Raw genomic sequence first — 21,005 nt, 5'->3', positions numbered from 1 at the left:
AACCCCTCGAGCAGTATATCTACAAGTTCGCGGTGCATTTGCGGGTCGAAACGCTATCCCCCCGTCGCCACGTCTCTCCGCAATTCCCCACTCCACTCCTCACATTTCTCGCAGCCGATGAGACCCTTCCGCCTCCAGCCGCCATGTGGAGCTCCGGCGGTAGCTCCGGGAGCATATCCGGCGGCGACAGCGACCCCGAGCGCGAACGGCGTGTCCGGTCGGACGGGGCGAGGAAGTGGATGAACAGGGGCCTCTTGCCGCCGCCGAGCTTCCGCGTCCGTGAGACGGAGGAGTACGACCGTCGGCACAGGCGTACGCCCTCCTTCGCCGAGGGCTCGTCCTCCGCCGCGAGGCCCTCTTTCTGTTGGGGAACGTAGCAGAATTTAAAATTTTCTACGCATCACCAAGATCAATCTATGGAGTTATCTAGCAACGAGGGAAAGGGGAGTGCATCTACATACCCTTGTAGATCGCGAGCGGAAGCGTTCAAGAGAACGGGGTTGATGGAGTCGTACTCGTCGTGATCCAAATAACCGATGACCTAGCGCCGAACGGATGGCACCTCCGTGTTCAACACACGTACGGTTGGGAAGACGTCTCCTCCTTCTTGATCCAGCAAGGGGGAAGGAGAGGTTGATGGAGATCCAGCAGCACGACGGCGTGGTGGTGGAAGCAACGGTGATCTCGGCAGGGCTTCGCCAAGCTCAGTGAGAGGGAGAGGTGTCACGGGAGGGAGAGGGAGGCGCCAGGGGCTTGGGTGCGGCTGCCCTCCCTCCCCCCACTATATATAGGGCCCCTAGGGGGCTCCGGCCCTAGAGATTGGATCTCAAGGGAGGCGGCGGCCAAGGGGGGTGGCTTGCCCCCCAAGCCAAGTGGGGCGCCCCCCACCCCTAGGGTTTCCAACCCTAGGCGCAGAGGGAGGCCCAAGGGGGGCGCACCAGCCCACCAGGGGCTGGTTCCCTTCCCCACTTCAGCCCATGGGGCCCTCCGGGATAGGTGGCCCCACCCGGTGGACCCCCGGGACCCTTCCGGTGGTCCCAGTACAATAACGGTGACCCCCAAAACTTTCCCGATGGCCAAAACTGGACTTCCTATATATAATTCTTCACCTCCGGACCATTCTGGAACTCCTCGTGACGTCCGGGATCTCATCCGGAACTCCGAACAACTTTCGGGTTACTGCATACTAATATCTCTACAACCCTAGCATCACTGAACCTTAAGCGTGTAGACCCTACGGGTTCGGGAGACACGTAGACATGACCGAGACGACTCTCCGGTCAATAACCAACAGCGGGATCTGGATACCCATGTTGGCTCTCACATGCTCCTCGATGATCTCATCGGATGAACCACGATGTCATGGATTCAATCAATCCCGTATACAATTCCCTTTGTCAATCGGTACGTTACTCGCCCGAGACTCGATCGTCGGTATCCCAATACCTCGTTCAATCTCGTTACCGGCAAGTCACTTTACTCGTACTGTAATGCATGATCCCGTGATCACCACTTGGTCACATTGAGCTCATTATGATGATGCATTACCGAGTGGGCCCAGAGATACCTCTCCGTCATACGGAGTGACAAATCCCAGTCTCGATTCGTGCCAACCCAACAGACACTTTCAGAGATACCCGTAGTGCACCTTTATAGTCACCCAGTTACGTTGTGACGTTTGGCACACCCAAATCACTCCTACGGTATCCGGGAGTTGCATAATCTCATGGTCTAAGGAAATGATACTTGACATTCGGAAAAGCTCTAGCAAACAAACTACATGATCTTTGAGCTATGCTTAGGATTGGGTCTTGTCCATCACATCATTCTCCTAATGATGTGATCTCGTTATCAATGACATCTAATGTCCATAGTCAGGAAACCATGACTATCTTTTGATCAACGAGCTAGTCAACTAGAGGCTCACTAGGGACGTCTTGTGGTCTATGTATTCACACATGTATTACGATTTTCGGATAACACAATTATAGCATGAACAATAGACAATTATCATGAACAAGGAAATATAATAATAACCATTTTATTATTGCCTCTAGGGCATATTTCCAACAGTCTCCCACTTGCACTAGAGTCAATAATCTAGTCACATTGTGATGAATCGAACACCCATAGAGTTCTGGTGTTGATCATGTTTTGCTCTAGGGAGAGGTTTAGTCAACGGATCTGCTACATTCAGGTCCGTATGTACTTTACAAATATCTATGTCTCCATTCTGAACACTTTCACGAATGGAGTTGAAGCGATGCTTGATATGACTGGTCTTCCTGTGAAACCTGGGCTCCTTGGCAAGGGCAATAGCTCCAGTGTTGTCACAGAAGAGAGTCATCGGGGCTGACGCATTGGGAATGACTCCTAGGTCGGTAATGAACTCCTTCACCCAGATTGCTTCTTGTGCTGCCTCCGAGGCTGCCATGTACTCCGCTTCACATGTAGATCCCGCCACAACGCTTTTCTTGCAACTGCACCAGCTTACTGCCCCACCATTCAAAATATGCACGTATCCGGTTTGTGACTTAGAGTCATCCAGATCTGTGTCGAAGCTAGCATCGATGTAACCCTTTACGACGAGCTCTTCGTCACCTCCATAAACGAGAAACATATCCTTAGTCCTCTTCGGGTACTTTAGGATATTGTTGACCGCTGTCCAGTGTTCCATGTCGGGATTACTTTGGTACCTTCCTACCAAACTTACGGCAAGGTTTACATCAGGTCTGGTACACAGCATAGCATACATGATAGACCCTATGGCTGAGGCATAGGGGACGACACTCATCTTTTCTCTATCTTCTGCCGTGGTCGGGCATTGAGCCGTGCTCAATCTCATACCTTGCAACACAGGCAAGAACCCCTTCTTTGACTGATCCATATTGAACTTCTTCAATATCTTGTCAAGGTACATACTCTGTGAAAGACCAATGAGGTGTCTTGATCTATCTCTATAGATCTTGATGCCTAATATGTAGGCAGCTTCTCCAAGATCCTTCATTGAAAAACACTTGTTCAAGTAGGCCTTTATGCTTTCCAAGAATTCTATATCATTTCTCATCAACAGTATGTCATCCACATACAATATGAGAAATGCTACAGAGCTCCCACTCACTTTCTTGTAAATGCAGGCTTCTCCATAAGTCTGCGTAAACCCAAACGCTTTGATCATCTCATCAAAACGAATGTTCCAACTCCGAGATGCTTGCACCAGCCCATAGATCGAGCGCTGGAGCTTGCACACCTTGTCAGCATTCTTAGGATCGACAAAACCTTCCGGCTGCATCATATACAACTCTTCCTTAAGGAAACCATTAAGGAATGTCGTTTTGACGTCCATTTGCCATATCTCATAATGATAGAATGCGGCAATTGCTAACATGATTCGGACGGACTTCAGCTCCGCTACGGGTGAGAAAGTCTCATCGTAGTCAACCCCTTGAACTTGTCGATAACCCTTAGCGACAAGCCGAGCTTTATAGATGGTTACATTACCATCCGCGTTTGTCTTCTTCTTAAGATCCATTTATTTTCTATGGCTCGCCGATCGTCGGGCAAGTCAGTCAAAGTCCATGCTTCGTTTTCATACATGGATCCTATCTCGGATTTCATGGCTTCCAGCCATTTGTCGGAATCTGGGCCCGCCATCGCTTCTTCATAGTTCGAAGGTTCACCATTGTCTAACAACATGATTTCCAGGACAGGGTTGCTGTACCACTCTGGTGCGGAACGTGCCCTTGTGGACCTATGAAGTTCAGTAGCAACTTGATCTGAAGTTTCATGATCATCATCATTAACTTCCTCTCTAGTCGGTGCAGCCACCTCAGGAACATTTTCTTGAGCTGTGCCACTCTCCGGTTCAAGAGGCAATACTTCATCAAGTTCTACTTTCCTCCCACTTACTTCTTTCGAGAGAAACTCTTTCTCTAGAAAGGATCTATTCTTGGCAACCAAGATCTTGCCTTTGGATCTGAGGTAGAAGGTATACCCAATAGTTTCTTTAGGGTATCCTATGAAGACGCATTTTTCCGACTTGGGTTCGAGCTTTTCAGGTTGAAGTTTCTTGACATAAGCATCGCATCCCCAAACTTTTAGAAACGACAGCTTAGGTTTCTTCCCAAACCATAATTCATACGGTGTCGTCTCAACGGATTTCGACGGAGCCCTATTTAAAGTGAATGCGGCAGTCTCTAAAGCATAGCCCCAAAATGACAACGGTAGATCGGTAAGAGACATCATAGATCGCACCATATCCAATAGAGTGCGATTACGATGTTCGGACACACCATTACGCTGAGGTGTTCCAGGCGGAGCGAGTTGTGAAACTATTCCATATTTCCTTAAGTGTGTGCCAAATTCGTGACTCAAGTATTCTCCCCCACGATCTGATCGCAAGAACTTGATTTTCCTGTCACATTGATTCTCAACCTCACTCTGAAATTCCTTGAACTTTTCAAAGGTCTCAGACTTGTGTTTCATTAAGTAGACATACCCATATCTACTCAAGTCATCAGTGAGGGTGAGAACATAACGATAGCCACTACGAGCCTCAACACTCATTGGACCGCACACATCAGTATGTATGATTTCCAATAAGTTGGTTGCTCGCTCCATTGTTCCTGAGAACGGAGTCTTGGTCATTTTACCCATGAGGCATGGTTCGCACGTGTCAAATGATTCGTAATCAAGAGACTCCAAAAGTCCATCTGCATGGAGCTTCTTCGTGCATTTGACACCTATGTGACCAAGGCGGCAGTGCCACAAGTATGTGGGACTATCATTATCAACCTTACATCTTTTGGTATTCACACTATGAATATGTGTAACATTACGCTCGAGATTCATTAAGAATAAACCATTCACCAATGGGGCATGACCATAAAACATATCTCTCATATAAATAGAACAACCATTATCTCGGATTTAAATGAGTAGCCATCTCAAATTAAACAAGATCCTGATACAATGTTCATGCTCAAAGCTGGCACTAAATAACAATTATTGTGGTTTAAAACTAATCCCGTAGGTAAATGTAGAGGTAGCGTGCCGACGGCGATCACATCGACCTTGGAACCATTCCCGACGCGCATCGTCACCTCGTCCTTCGCCAGTCTCCGCTTATTCCGCAGCTCCTGTTTTGAGTTACAAATATGAGCAACCGCACCGGTATCAAATACCCAGGAGCTACTACGAGTACTGGTAAGGTACACATCAATTACATGTATATCACATATACCTTTAGTGTTGCCGGCCTTCTTGTCCGCTAAGTATTTGGGGCAGTTACGCTTCCACTGACCACTTCCCTTGCAATAAAAACACTCAGTCTCGGGCTTGGGCCCATTCTTTGGCTTCTTCCCGGCAGCTTACTTACCGGGCGCGGCAACCCCCTTGCCGTCCTTCTTGAAGTTCTTCTTACCCTTGCCTTTCTTAAACTTAGTGGTTTTATTCACCATCAACACTTGATGTTCCTTTTTGATCTCCACCTCCGCTGATTTCAGCATTGAATATACCTCAGGAATGGTCTTTTCCATCCCCTGCATATTGAAGTTCATCACAAAGCTCTTGTAGCTCGGTGGAAGCGACTGAAGGATTCTGTCAATGACCGCGTCATCCGGGAGATTAACTCCCAGCTGAGTCAAGCGGTTATGCAACCCAGACATTTTGAGTATGTGCTCACTGACAGAACTATTTTCCTCCATCTTACAACTGAAGAACTTGTGGAGACTTCATATCTCTCGACCCGGGCATGAGCTTGGAAAACTATTTTCAGCTCTTCGAACATCTCATATGCTCCGTGTTGCTCAAAACGCTTTTGGAGCCCCGGTTCTAAGCTGTAAAGCATGCCACACTGAACGAGGGAGTAATCATCAACACGTGACTGCCAAGCGTTCATAACGTCTTGGTTCTCTGGGATGGGTGCGTCACCTAGCGGTGCTTCTAGGACATAATCTTTCTTGGCAGCTATGAGGATGATCCTCAGGTTCCGGGCCCGGTCCGTATAGTTGCTGCCATCATCTTTCAGCTTGGTTTTCTCTAGGAACGCGTTGAAGTTGAGAGCAACATTAGCGTGGGCCATTTGATCTACAAGACACATTGTAAAGATTTTAGACTAAGTTCATGATAATTAAGTTCATCTAATCAAATTATTCGATGAACTCCCACTCAGATAGACATCCCTCTAGTCATCTAAGTGAAACATGATTCGAGTCAACTAGGTCGTGTCCGATCATCACGTGAGACGGACTAGTCAACATCGGTGAACATCTTCATGTTGATCGTATCTTCTATACGACTCATGCTCGACCTTTCGGTCTTCCGTGTTCCGAGGCCATGTCTGTACATGCTAGGCTCGTCAAGTCAACCTAAGTGTATTGCGTGTGTAAATCTGGCTTACACCCGTTGTATTCGAACGTTAGAATCTATCACACCCGATCATCACGTGGTGCTTCGAAACAATGAACCTTCGCAACGGTGCACAGTTAGGGGGACACTTTCTTGAAATTATGTGAGGGGTTATCTTATTTAAGCTACCGCCGTTCTAAGCAAATAAGATGTAAAAACATGATAAACATCACATGCAATCAAATAGTGACATGATATGGCCAATATCATTTGCTCCTTTTGATCTCCATCTTCGGGGCGCCATGATCATCATCGTCACCGGCATGACACCATGATCTCCATCATCGTGTCTTCATGAAGTTGTCTCATCATCTATTACTTCTACTACTATGGCTAACGGTTTAGCAATAAAGTAAAGTAATTACATGACGTTTATGTTGACACGCGAGTCATAAATAAATTAAGACAACTCCTATGGCTCCTGGCGGTTGTCATACTCATCGACATGCAAGTCGTAATTCCTATTACAAGAACATGATCAATCTCATACATCACATATATCATTCATCACATCCTTTTGGCCATATCACTCACACGGCACATGCTGCAAAAACAAGTTAGACGTCCTCTAATTGTTGTTGCAAGTTTTTACGTGGCTGCTATAGGTTTCTAGCAAGAACGTTTCTTACCTACGCCAAAACCACAACGTGATATGCCAATTTCTATTTACCCTTCATAAGGACCCTTTTCAACGAATCCGATCCGACTAAAGTGGGAGAGACAGACACCCGCTAGCCACCTTATGCAACTAGTGCATGTCAGTCGGTGGAACCAGTCTCACGTAAGCGTACGTGTAAGGTCGGTCCGGGCCGCTTCATCCCACGATGCCGCCGAATCAAGATAAGACTAGTAACGGCAAGTAAATTGACAATATCGACGCCCACAACTGCTTTGTGTTCTACTCGTGCATAGAAACTACGCATAGACCTAGCTCATGATGCCACTGTTGGGGAACGTAGCAGAATTTAAAATTTTCTACGCATCACCAAGATCAATCTATGGAGTTATCTAGCAACGAGGGAAAGGGGAGTGCATCTACATACCCTTGTAGATCGCGAGCGGAAGCGTTCAAGAGAGCGGGGTTGATGGAGTCGTACTCGTCGTGATCCAAATCACCGATGACCTAGCGCCGAACGGACGGCACCTCCGCGTTCAACACACGTACGATTGGGAAGACGTCTCCTCCTTCTCGATCCAGCAAGGGGGAAGGAAAGGTTGATGGAGATCCAGCAGCACGACGGCGTGGTGGTGGAAGCAACGGTGATCTTGGCAGGGCTTCGCCAAGCTCAACGAGAGGGAGAGGTGTCACGGGAGGGAGAGGGAGGCGCCAGGGGCTTGGGTGCGGCTGCCCTCCCTCCCCCCCCCCACTATATATAGGGCCCCTAGGGGGGCGCCGGCCCTAGAGATTGGATCTCAAGGGGGGGCGGCGGCCAAGGGGGGTGGCTTGCCCCCCAAGCCAGGTGGGGCGCCCCCCACCCCTAGGGTTTCCAACCCTAGGCGTAGGGGGAGGCCCAAGGGGGGCGCACCAGCCCACCAGGGGCTGGTTCCCTTCCCCACTTCAGCCCATGGGCCCCTCCGGGATAGGTGGCCCCACCCGGTGGACCCCCGTGACCCTTCCGATGGTCCCGGTACAATACCGGTGACCCCCCGAAACTTTCCCGATGGCCGAAACTGGACTTCCTATATATAATTCTTCACCTCCGGACCATTCCGAAACTCCTCGTGACGTCCGGGATCTCATCCGGGACTCCGAACAACTTTCAGGTTACCGCATACTAATATCTCTACAACCCTAGCGTCACTGAACCTTAAGTGTGTAGACCCTACGGGTTCGGAAGACACGCAGACATGACCGAGACGACTCTCCGGTCAATAACCAACAGCGGGATCTGAATACCCATGTTGGCTCCCACATGCTCCTCGATGATCTCATCGGATGAACCACGATGTCGTGGATTCAATCAATCCCGTATACAATTCCCTTTGTCAATCGGTACGTTACTCGCCCGAGACTCGATCGTCGGTATCCCAATACCTCGTTCAATCTCGTTACCGGCAAGTCACTTTACTTGTACCGTAATGCATGATCCCGTGATCAACCACTTGGTCACATTGAGCTCATTACGATGATGCATTACCGAGTGGGCCCAAAGATACCTCTCCGTCATACGGAGTGACAAATCACAGTCTCGATTCGTGCCAACCCAACAGACACTTTCGGAGATAGTTACGTTGTGACGTTTGGCACACCCAAAGCACTCCTACGGTATCCAGGAGTTGCACAATCTCATGGTCTAAGAAAATGATACTTGACATTCGGAAAAGCTCTAGCAAACGAACTACACAATCTTTGAGCTATGCTTAGGATTGGGTCTTGTCCATCACATCATTCTCCTAATGATGTGATCCCGTTATCAATGACATCTAATGTCCATAGTCAGGAAACCAAGACTATCTTTTGATCAACGAGCTAGTCAACTAGAGGCTCACTAGGGACGTGTTGTGGTCTACGTATTCACACATGTATTACGATTTCCGGATAACACAATTATAGCATGAACAATAGACAATTATCATGAACAAGGAAATATAATAATAACCATTTTATTATTGCCTCTAGGGCATATTTCCAACACTTTCATCGCAAGCTCTTCCTTTTCCAGCGCAAGCCTTCTCCTCATGAAGAGGTAGTGGTCGGAGGAGCTGGAGAAGATCGAGGTCGTTGCCGTCAAGCAGGAGCCCGAGGAGATCATTCCAGCAGGCGGTCACGACAAACCTTGCCGCCAAGGAGGGCGACGAGTGGCGGCGCATCCGCGAGGAGCAAAAGGCGAAGTATATCGACCTCGGCAGCTCCAACAGCTCCAACGAGGAGGATTGAGCTCCTCCACCGCATCGTCCATGGCCGCGAGCTCGCCGCCGTTAGATCCCCGCCCCCTCTAGTACTATAATGAATGTAGTATGTAATATGAACTAGTGTTTGTAATGAATTAGTCTTTGATCATGTAGTATATGTAGCACATGATGAACTACTACGGTTGCAATTTCTCCCACAGAACTTTTTTTTCAAATTATGCAGTGCCATATACGGTTTCTGTTCGGCTGCGCACGTTTTCGACCCGCAAACGAGATCCGCGTCAAACTGCAAACGCATTTTGCGGGTCGGGATTTTGCGGGGTCTGCTAGAGTTGCTCTGAACTAGAGCCTGGTCTTCATAAACGAACCATACATTCTTCAGTAATATTCAGAGACTTCGGAATCATGACAAATAGAAGCAATATTTTCGTGAAACCTCTATTAGACAACCAAATTACATGGTGGACATACTTCTACAACATATATACATGCATGTATTTCAACACAAAGTTCCCTACAAAGATTACTGTGTCAAAATTGTACATCTCTACCCAGTGAAGGGTAGCCAGAAGATATTGCTGGTCGATGAGACCATTTCTTCCCATAATCATAGCTAGTACACATAGCACGACAATCAGCATGTGTATCCTTCAAATACAGTCAGCCAAGAACCAAGCTGAGTTATCATGGTGGAGAAGTGCAACGAAAAACTGTTCACTATGTCTCTAACTTCACATCTAATAATTTGAGCTCTTCTAATAATTCCTCATACTTCTTTGTTTCCTTAGCAATTTGATACCGGAGCTTTTGTTCCTAAAAGCATGATCACAATATTCTTTTGTTATATCAATCAGTTCTCTAAAATGTTCAGCTCTAAAGATAACACATAGGAATGTGCAAGGGCACCAACCAAAGAGTAAAATGTAACTCAAGATTGCCAAATTTCTCTAAAATGTCAAGCTCTGGAGATAACACAAAGGAATGTACAAGGGCACCAACCAAAGATTAAATGTAACTCATGATTACCAAATTATGATGGCGATGGCATTAAGCCACTAAATGGATTCATTATCAATACAAGGAGGGTCTTCATACTATGTAGGCTGTACCTTAACGATGGTGAAGTAAACCATGATTTCAATTAATAGATTAAAAATGATGTGGCTGAACTTTACAAGAATGGTTGACTTCTTTAAGTTTGGACAAAGTACATATTCACAGAAATTAGAGACAGTACCTCGTCATTTGCACTCATGAAACAACAGTAAGAGGTACTACTTTACTTGCACAGAAGATAATAATACCTTTTCGACAAGTTGCTTCTCTGATTCCTCGTATTGTAAGCATCTGGTAATTCAAAAAAGATAGGCATTAACACTAAAATTGTCGAAGCACGCATGGCATATTTACTTTGAAGAAGCTGTAACCTCTTGGTTCTAATGTTACATGTATATTTGTTTTCATACTACCCTGATATTGCTAATAGAAACATGGTACCCAGACATACGAGCAACTGATAATCCTCTTTATCAACATATACTATTCATATTCTGCGTTAACTACATCAGCAGTAACAGATAAATTGCATGTGGGAAAATGCTTTCCTAAACTGCTTTGAACTCTGTAGATGCTCCTTAACAAACAAAGAAACTACAATGGCTAAAACAAAAAGATGTACAAAGTGCATATATAGATGTCCCTTATCAAACTCTGTATTGTACTTACTCATCACGCAATTTGTCATTTTCAAGTGTCAAGGTCTTGTATTCATGAAATCGTTTTCGTTGAATAACATCCCGATGCTGTCAAAGAAAACCAACAACAAATCAGCCATGTAAGGACGCTCATGGTATTTTGAAGATGTTCCATACCAATATGCGCTTCTAAGAGGACCAAAAGAATTAGTTTTGCGGTGTATAGCGTGTGCGTGCGCGCAGTGTGTGGGTGGGGGTAACCAGACAGAAAAGATAGATGCCCATGCTACTAGTCTCCCTTGCCTTCGTCTGGTGATTATTTATGTCGCTGATGACTCCGAGGGCATCGAAATTTCTCTTCTGTCCCATGCCTGTTAAAAAACAGAAAAACATTAACCAAATAGTGAAATTTGACAGGTGACCCTAGAAAGATGGATTACTCACTACTCTGTACACAGCTGCTTGTTGGAATATCAGCAGTCAGTAACTGATGCGGAACACTTGCTGGCGAACTACCAGCGCCCGTCTGCTTAGCACGATAAAGTGCACGGGATGCTTTAGGTAATGACTTGTTATCATAACCAAGGCGATGGCAATGCAAGCCCCTACAAAAATGATTAGTTCAAGCATGAAATTCTGATGACATTAAGTCACCCAAAAAAGTGTGACAAGGACACAACAAACACCCACACATCAATCATAGTCATTTATCACAACAAACACGTAAAAGTTTAAGATGAGGTTAACAACTAGCAGTTAACTAGTTAATATATCTCAAATGAGATAATATTCAGCTTTTACAAGTTATGATCTCAGGCCATCCAATTAACTCAAAATCAGCAACTTCCTACAGTGATCAACAAATTAAACCTCTTGCTGTTGCCAGTGCAGCAATGCTACAGTTCATGCACTACAGTGGTTCACAGTGTTCTCATGCCCAGCACACATTCACAGTAGGTACAGCATCGCAAATATTTCACATGTCAAGTAAACTCAGATCTTAGATAAAACAAGGAGGGAGTCAATAGATGCACGATTCGGGGTTAAAGTACTAGAATGCAGAGTAGTAGGCCACAGATTAAAGAGAGGAATTTTGTGAGGAAAAGGCTACTCATAAGTACAACGCAGTCATGACTGGACTTGACAATCCAATCTTCACTATTTTGCAATGCATGTGATGGCTCTTTTCAAGACATGCTTCTGCAATTGTAACAGCAGTACAGTTCTGATTTCATACTGCAATAAAACGTAAGTTTTTTGCTCAAAAAACTGGATCAAAATTTAAGTCTTATATGCATGTCGTGTAAGCATTGTCAAATTATATCGGATGCTTTTTTTAACATTTTGAATGGCAAACTCAGGACCTAGGGAGCGCACCTAAATTAACATCACGGGACGTGTTTGGTTCCCTGGGTAGCCTTAGGCTGCATGGCATGGGGGATGCTGGGTGAGTGCGGCCTGGTTCAGCCGATGCAACGATGAGCCGAGATGAGTGTTTGGTGAAATTTGTATGATATGGCTGGCTGTACATGCAGGTTTTTCAGAATGTAGCTGAAATCAGGAAGGAACGTGGATCATGGCGACGGGATCTGGGGCTCGATGACTCCAGATGGCCTGACGGTGGATCCTCGCTTGTGAAGGCACGAGGCGGCAGGATCCGGCGTGCAGCGCTTGGACGAAGGCGAACGAGACCGGTGGCAGCGCTTGACGAGGCCGGCAGCAACGCTTGGACATGGGCGAAGGAGGGCGGCGGAGCTTGATGAGGGCGCGGCGACGGAGCTTGACGAGGGCACAGCGGCGGCGGCGTTGACAAGGGCACGGCGGCGCTTGGTCCGAAGAAACCGAAGGGGGGAGAAGAAAACCAAAGGAACGAGCCTGTACGCAAGCTACGCTCAATCCCTGCGTTTCCCTCAGCCTGGCTGAGAGGCCCCTTTTTGCATCCATCGGGCCAGGCTGAAGAGCCCATACAGGGTACCAAACAACCAAAATTTGCATGGTAGATGTGAGCCACATGCAACGCAGCTAACCAAACACCCCCCGCAAGTATGCTGCCAGCAGACGACATCAAAGAAAAAAGGTATGAACTATCCAGTAAATGACAGAAAAAAAGGACTATCAGAACTACACAAAGGTCCCACAATATGGTCAGCCTTATGGTTCTTAATCCAGACAGCATGTGCTGACTAACGAGTGACAAATTTTTTGATTAAATGATTTGGCAAAATGATCCACAACAGGGCACACCTGCTAGCATGATGAGATAATATTTGTGTGGGTCTATTGTAGATTAGAAACGTGACCAAGTTATCATTAGTTCGTTACTGTTGCAAATCTTTAGAATTTTTCTGAAAGAAAAAGCTTTACCAGTATTCATAAGTCATTTCTTTCAAACGATTCTCAAGCCTTTGATGAAGGACTGACTTCTCAAAGTCCTGCTTGTCGTGGGTAGGTTTGATGAAACTCGCATCAAGAATACCTGAAAATACCAACAGAATAAAACATACGCATAATGTTTCTTCTATATTTTGCATAGGACACTACGTAAAAGGCAAATGCTCATCATCTCCACCCACTTAGATCTGCTCCCTATATTATCTCTACTCTTTTACCACTACAAAAAGTTATGACAAGAATGCATGGGTTTACATGCATATGTGCCAACTTGATATACGCCTAGAAAATCAGGAGCGTATGTGTCCCACACAAAAAGAACAAACCGTACATTTTTGAATGGCATACAATTCACTGTTTAGGCTGTACCAATTTGATTGTTTTGTGTAGGCACATGTGGTCATATTTAAGCACCACAATTTGAACGTGTACATCTTAGCTGTACCAATTTGATTGTTTTGTGTAGGCACATGTGGTCATATTTTAGCACCACAATTTGTACGTGTACATCTTATAGCATTGTAAACATCCATGAAATCCGTTTTAAAAAATCATTAAAAAGTCTCAAATATTTCCGTAACTTCTATATAGTGGGAAAAGTGAGAGAATATAAGGAGCTTATACAAGTGGGCGAAGGAAATCTATTTTATATTAAGTAAAACATCTCTTACCCACAACTCCCCGCCCTTTGCCATATGAGTTGCTGGCAACTTTCCAAAAAGGCTGCAAAAAATTTGGAAGTGTGACTTGCCAAGCAAACAACAGGGTTGAAGAAACATATCTAGTAAATATCATACATCACATATTTTCTCAATTGTGCTACATAGTGAACTCAATTTCTTTATTATTCAAGTTGCAGGGATGATATTTACGTTTCTTAAAATATTTAGCTACTTGGAAGACTACAAGCTTGGGTGAATGCTCGCTAAGCATGACCCGCAAAAAAAAGGCTCGCTAAGCACCTAGTCATGGGCAACTATTTAGAATGTTAATTAATCCATACTGGATTAAATTGGGTGTGTTGTGCATAAAATACTAAAGACTCCCTAGTCACAACAGCATATTCTCACCCAACTATTTTAGATTGTTGATATATACCAGATTATAGTGGAGGTCTTATGCACAATTTGCCAAGGAGTCCCTAGTCTGAACAGCATATCCCCATCAACAGGATATGGACTTATCCATAACTCAAATAAATTACCAATGCATTTCACTAGAACTACATTCCCATAGTCTAGAGTCATTCAATTGTTAGATAAAGACATTGCTTGAAGGAAGAGCTTTCTAATGATAAAAGTACGTCAAAAGCAACATATTGCTGACAGAAGATAAAGACTAAAAAAAAAGGCAGCCCGGTGCACGTAGCTCCCACTTGCGCAGGGTCCGGGGAAGGGTCCGACCACTTTGGGTCTATAGTACTCAGCCTTTCCCTGCATTTCTAAAGAGGCTGTTTCCAGGACTCAAACTCATGACCTCATGGTCACAAGGCAACAGCTTTACCGCTGCGCCAAGGCTCCCCTTCGCAGAAGATAAAGACTATGAATAAACTATTTCTTGAGAAGCACAATATTCTACGTTGTCAAGTGTCGTGGAAAAGAAGAAAGCTCTCACCGTTATTAAACGATTCTTGTGATAAACGTTGAATCCTTGTACATCAGTGTCTGGGGCACCTTTGACAAATCCGATGGTTGTGACTATAGATAGCTAAATAAAAACAACATGGAGGTACACTGAGAAGGCATGCTTTATATAAACAAGTTTTGCCTACTATATTACAAATACAGGACATTTTGCAAAATCTAAGCAGACTTTAGTGGAGGTGAGGGGGTAACCATTTCATGGAATAAAAACCACTACAAGGGACTAGATGATCCATCCAGTAGGACATTCATTTCCAGGCTAAAAAGACTTACAAAGGAGTGTTTCAAGTATTATTAATATATTAAGATCTTGTTTTACCTAGCAACTAGTGGTTCTGGAAAAAGTTGCATAACGTAGCAAATGTAGACATTTCTAACAAGGATGGTACAACAACACAAAGGGCAAACCTATTCTGGACCTCCTCGTCATCCATACTTAACTAAAATGATTTACTTTGTACAACATGGATATGACTAACAGAAAATAACTAGATAAGCAATGTACAATTTAACCTTGATTTTTTCTCAAAAAACAGAACAGATTATCCATGGAAGTAAAACACTTCTATGAGTAAGATTCAATATGGGGAATTTATCATGAGAAATCCATAGGCGAAAGCAGTTAGCAGATGGCAATAAGATAGGTTTCTAACAAAACAGACCAACCAACCATTAGAATAGAGACATCCAGGATACAACCATACAAGTGAACATATACAATCATTCTAACTATCTTACAAGAAGCTTCAAAATGGTTTTCACATCGACCAAATTGGTGAAATGGAAAATATGCTTCAGAAATTCTAAGTTACACATACCTCTGGAAGTCCAGCGATTTGTGGTTTATACAACACACATTCACGATACAACAAATCATTAACTACATTATGTGGTTCCACATCCTGTCCACGCAGGATTATCCTGAAACTATCAGGTACACGAAGATACAAGATGGAGGCGTATGCCTGCTTGAATTCAGGCAGAAATGCAAATGAGACATGTTTGTCTAGCAAAATAAACAAAACAAGTTTAATAAATCAGATAATGGGGATCAGTACTTAACTCTAAGTGAATAACGAAGTCGATTTGCAATGTAGTCCTGAGTCATAAGCTTCTCATGTTTGTTGGTTTTGACCTTCTTCTGTGCCCCAGTAATGAGGATATCCTAAATTATTGTATATCTAACTGTTTAGCCAATGGTAGAACTGTTCAAATAATAACCCCAAAGGAGATGCACAGATAGAACATGTAGCTTGTAAGATAAATAAACACTTCTACTATATAGCATGGCATATGTATTGAAACATATCACTTCATCAAAACTAGAAACTCCTACAATACTTATTCAGCATGTATCAAATCTCAAATCAATTCCGTGTCAGTTCTATAGAGTTGTCATGTCATGTTTCTAATGTTATGCTTCCAAATACTGGATTGGGAACTTTTATTTTATTCCTATTGTGTTACACAAGAACTGGCTTACTTGTAAAACGAAGCAAATAACAAACATATCTCTGTTCTACTTATTTTATATGTGTGTGGTCCACAATCATGTAGGTTTGGCTAGTTGTCTACCATTTCAAAAGCATTTTAGAGGGGAAAAGCCCAATTGAAGAACTACTAAGAAAGAAAACTAGGGGGAGGCCCTGTTGAAGAGCTTGCTATCATTAATTACATATCTCGCTCTTTCCACCTCCTACAGAACTAACAAGAAAAGCAGGGAGGAATTAGAGCTTGCCAAGCAAATTACTGATCAAGCTAAAAATTCATCTTATCATCATATCTTCTATCGTTGAAACTGGTTTCTATAGTACATCAAAATAACATGTGGGCCCCAACTAGTTATTTTGGAAAATGATGTGCTGGGCAGGGAATGTGGCATACTGGCAAGTCTGTGTGTCAAAACATGTTTACTGAAATCCTCAAGCTAATCCTAAACAATTAAGTCAAACTGGATTGGGACATCAACGTCTCAATATAAACGAGCTAAGTTAATTCATGCAATAACACATCAAGTTTTGGGACATCAAAATCATCTGCCAGCAACAAATATAGCTCCAGGAGGCCAACATTACAAACCTTCTTATCGGAGTTGAAATCAAGCTCCATGTCCCCATCATCATTGAACCAGAGGTTGAATACAATTATCTTCGTCCCATGCTCTCCGATATCATCAAACTGTATCGTAAGTAAAAAAGTATTGAGATAAACCAGAGAAAAGATCAGCCAGAATGATAAACTGGGCAGCTTGCCCTAACTAACAGAGATCTATGATAACTGAGACACTTATTCTACAAGGGAACTGTCACATATAGAATTGATGGGAACTAGGAAAACCATTTGGCTTAATTTACAGATAAACTATACATGCATCAATTAACCTTTTGCGATAAATAAAGAATATAATACACATATAATATTACATAGCATGATAGAGAACATATAATTGATTTTTAAGAATTAGAAAATCACTATGCAAGTCTATTATGGGGGGCAAAAGACTTCAACAGTTCCATAAGCACCTTCACATGCAGGTCTCTTTCCTACAAAAGAAGACGGACCATCTTTCTAAACCATTTCATCTATACAGGCTATTGGTTAATCTATCAAACCTCTTAATTTCCAAAAGCATCTGCGAACTCTTTCTTTACATAGTATACTCATCTTTATATGATTGTTAGCACCATTCAACAGGTTGCCAGAAATATGCCAAAACAATAAAATGCTAGTTTACATACTTGTTTAAGCAACTCAGCTTCACTAGCAAAAGGGGACCATTTCGAAAGGATCGCCAAATTAGAAGAGAAGAGTTTCTGATTATGACGTAACAGCTGAGTATATGAAGCAGTTGTAAGATCGTATTGGTAGTCTACCTGCAAGAGACAATGGGGCAAGGGAACAAGTAAAACTACAACATAGCTCAGAGCCCAGCTAACTAAAATTTCCAGAACTTGACATCAGCTTACAAAGAAAGCATCAAACTTACTGTTGGCACCAATACATCATCGCAGCCTGTTTCCATCAGAAATGTGTAAGAAAGAAGACCAATACTTCTTGTCGGTGTCCTAAAAAAAAGCAACAAATTGCTTGAATTGATACATGAACTGGGTGGCCAGACATTTTACTGAGGCAACAGAGGAATTGAGAGGTATGATTATATTTTAAGCAACATAACCGAATGATAACTCATGTGGTGGCAGCGTTACAGTGAAGCATGAGTGTGTGTCTGACAAGGAACATGCAACAAATAATATAACAAATGAACAGTCGCCATATGAGATTAGATTAGACATTAGAGTGATACATGTTTGATTGTTTCCATGTAACACAAAAGGTGAAAATTACCCCCATACGGACATTTTATTCAAAAGCATTGCAAAAGGCCGTATTAACACTTAGAAATACTTTCAATAAATATTTCACCATTTTTCAGATCCATTCCTGCACAATACTCTTGAAAATTTTAGTGTACTTTCCCTAAGAGTTACTTTTGAAACCAACGACCAAGGTGGCAAGTAACACCACAAAATGTTTGTTCTGATATACCACCTCTGTTTCTAAATGTAAGACGCTTTGGCAGTTTAAAATGAACTGCCAAAACGTCTTATATTTATGAACAGAGGGTGTAATTGTGAAGAACTGGACTCCTAGATTAAATGAGTGCAAAGGAGAAATACCAGTTTTTTTGGTTCTGTGTAAAAACAATCACATCCGCTCCAAGCCTCATTGTGCTTGTTTTGAAACCATTGCCATCTGACAAACAGGCAACAATGAATCCAATAGCAAGACTTTAAGATATTGATGATCTCGCATGGAAATAGGAAAAAAGGCACAAAGAACATACATTGCCCGATGAAAGCATCAGACTGCTTATCTGAAAATCCAAAGCTCATGCAACATCGCAGTGCATCTGGATCCATCCCCCCTCCATCATCTTGGCCATACAGAACACCCCAAGGTCATTATTGAATGTTTCTACCAACTGAATAGTTACACATTTATTTGTCATATTGAAGCTGCAAACCTTGAACCAACAATGAGGGACTACCATCCCGTGGGTTTGTGAATTTATTAACACGAACAAATGTTGCCCCATTATTCACCTGACAGAAAATACACAACCAAATAAACAATACATAGCATTCATGTTGATCTATTTTTCCTTTTAGGATGGAGTTAATTGAGCATCGTCAAATACGGAAAATACCTCATCAATAGCGTTATCAAGAAGCTCAGCAATGGCTGCAAAAATTAACGAAGTCAACACTGGATACAAATAATGAAGAGAAAGTACCATATGATGCAAAGCAAAGTGTGTCCATTATACACACAAGAAAGTGGGTTAGGATCAGGTTAGATATGCTTGAATTTAACCCCAAAAACAAGTAGAAACCGCGATAATGTCCTAGATTGGTTTTCGAAGTGCTAGTATTTACACAATGATTCAAGCGTGTACTTACAAAAGTTATGTAAACAGTGGATCAAGTGTTTATAATACAAGATTCTGAGATCGAGAGGGACATTTATGCCCAGATTGTAAGGACAAATGGGCTAGGCCACCTTGTATGCGGCAGACAAAAATTCAGATGACAATTCTCAACATACGTCTCAGGTCCTTTTTGTTTTAATTAAGTGAGTAAGCCATTTAGAAGCCACTGTTTTACTATATTTACTGCTAACATGCAATTTTTTAAACTTCCCATTACATGTTTACAACCGGAAATAAAGTGGCAGTGAGGAAGAGAATTAACCCATGATAGTTAAATACATAAATGACAAGCTGACAACTGACAAGACAAGTTGTTACTACAAAACTGCATTCAACAGAAACTGGGACGCCATTATGCGTATGAACTCTTATCTTGCTAAAAAAAACTGCATTTAACAAAGACTGGGAGGCCATTAAGTGTATGAAAGAATTTGTGAACCAAATGAGTCAATTTCTCGAGATGGAGTTATTTTCTAAGATTAGTTCATTCTCATACCGCCAAATGCCCACTTGTGAGAAGTAGCATTTGAGTGCAGGAACTTTGGATTGATCCTCAGCCGATTCCGCCCGCCTGCACACCACCAAATCACAAACACCGAAATCAAAAGGAAATGGGTCATAGTAAAAAAAAAAGTAGAAACAAGGGACGTGTCGCCGAGATTTCTGCAGTCAGCATACCAGGGGCATCGGCGTCAGGGTTGCGGCGGGCTACAACATACTCGCCGGACTTCCAGAATTGGCGGCAGAGGCGCGGCGGGGGGAGGACCCTGGGGGCTTTGGCGGCGAGTGGCAAGGGCACGGGGTCCTCGTCCTTGACGGGCACGAGCGCAAAGCAGCCTGGGGGCTGGATCGGGTAAAGCAGGGGCTTCACATCGGCGAGCTCGTACGGCTTGACATCGCGGGTGGAGGAGGGGGCGACGGTGACGGCGCTGGTGCTGGGAAAGGGGAGGGACTCCCCGTCGTCGTCGCTGGAGAGATCTATCACCTCGGCGGCGCCTCCGGACCTCATCCCGTCGCCGGCGTCGGAGCTAGGGCTTCTTTTTTACTCTACCTTCTCGGTCAGTCGGTCCCCTCTGAGCTTCTGGGCGGGTCGTTGAGCGGACAAACTCGTTGCCTGTGTCCCGGATTTTCATTCGTCGTTCAGCATCTTTTTTCAGAGAAAAATCGTCTTAGATTCCGTAAAACGGCCTGTTCTGAAAAAGAAAAGGAGGATTTCGGCCCTCCCACCTTATATGTCCATCTTCTCTCTTCATTTTACTAATTTCTCCATCTTACGGACGTTCTAGCTCGCGCCCAGCATTTCGCAGCCACCGCATCTCGTCGCGGATTCTTGCTGCCCTGGGCCATCCTACACTGTCGAATAGTTCCACCCGCATCTTCTCCATCAATTTTAAAGCTTGGGGTTGCCGATCTTTACCGCAGGAGCATGGCCGCCACCATGAATATGTCTCAGAGCTTTGCGCGGGGCCTCGTTGCGGGCAGATCTGACTGCTCCGGCAGCGATTGAGCCACGAAATTGTCTTTGCA

General features: G+C 43.9%; 1 protein-coding gene across 1 annotated transcript; it reads right to left on the bottom strand.

Annotated features, from left to right (window-relative positions):
- Positions 1-9,667: 9,667 nt before the first annotated feature.
- LOC119268043 (protein MICRORCHIDIA 6-like) lies at positions 9,668-20,598 on the bottom strand. The gene is made up of 19 exons (XM_037549540.1): positions 20,157-20,598; positions 19,975-20,049; positions 19,197-19,231; positions 19,014-19,092; positions 18,834-18,923; positions 18,667-18,742; positions 17,976-18,054; positions 17,728-17,862; positions 17,069-17,167; positions 16,053-16,154; positions 15,808-15,954; positions 14,961-15,053; positions 14,018-14,069; positions 13,320-13,431; positions 11,400-11,560; positions 11,259-11,326; positions 10,987-11,063; positions 10,566-10,608; positions 9,668-10,074 (listed from the first exon to the last, which is right to left on the bottom strand). The coding sequence occupies exons 1-19, from the start codon at positions 20,485-20,487 to the stop codon at positions 9,979-9,981; spliced, it is 1,950 nt and encodes a 649-aa protein (XP_037405437.1). The 5' UTR covers positions 20,488-20,598; the 3' UTR covers positions 9,668-9,978.
- Positions 20,599-21,005: the final 407 nt, after the last annotated feature.

The sequence above is a fragment of the Triticum dicoccoides genome, chromosome 3A (assembly GCF_002162155.2).
Source record: "Triticum dicoccoides isolate Atlit2015 ecotype Zavitan chromosome 3A, WEW_v2.0, whole genome shotgun sequence".
NCBI classification, from domain to species: domain Eukaryota; kingdom Viridiplantae; phylum Streptophyta; class Magnoliopsida; order Poales; family Poaceae; genus Triticum; species Triticum dicoccoides.
The sequence above is the reverse complement of the archived record's forward strand: the minus strand, read 5'-3'. Positions and strand labels throughout refer to the sequence as shown.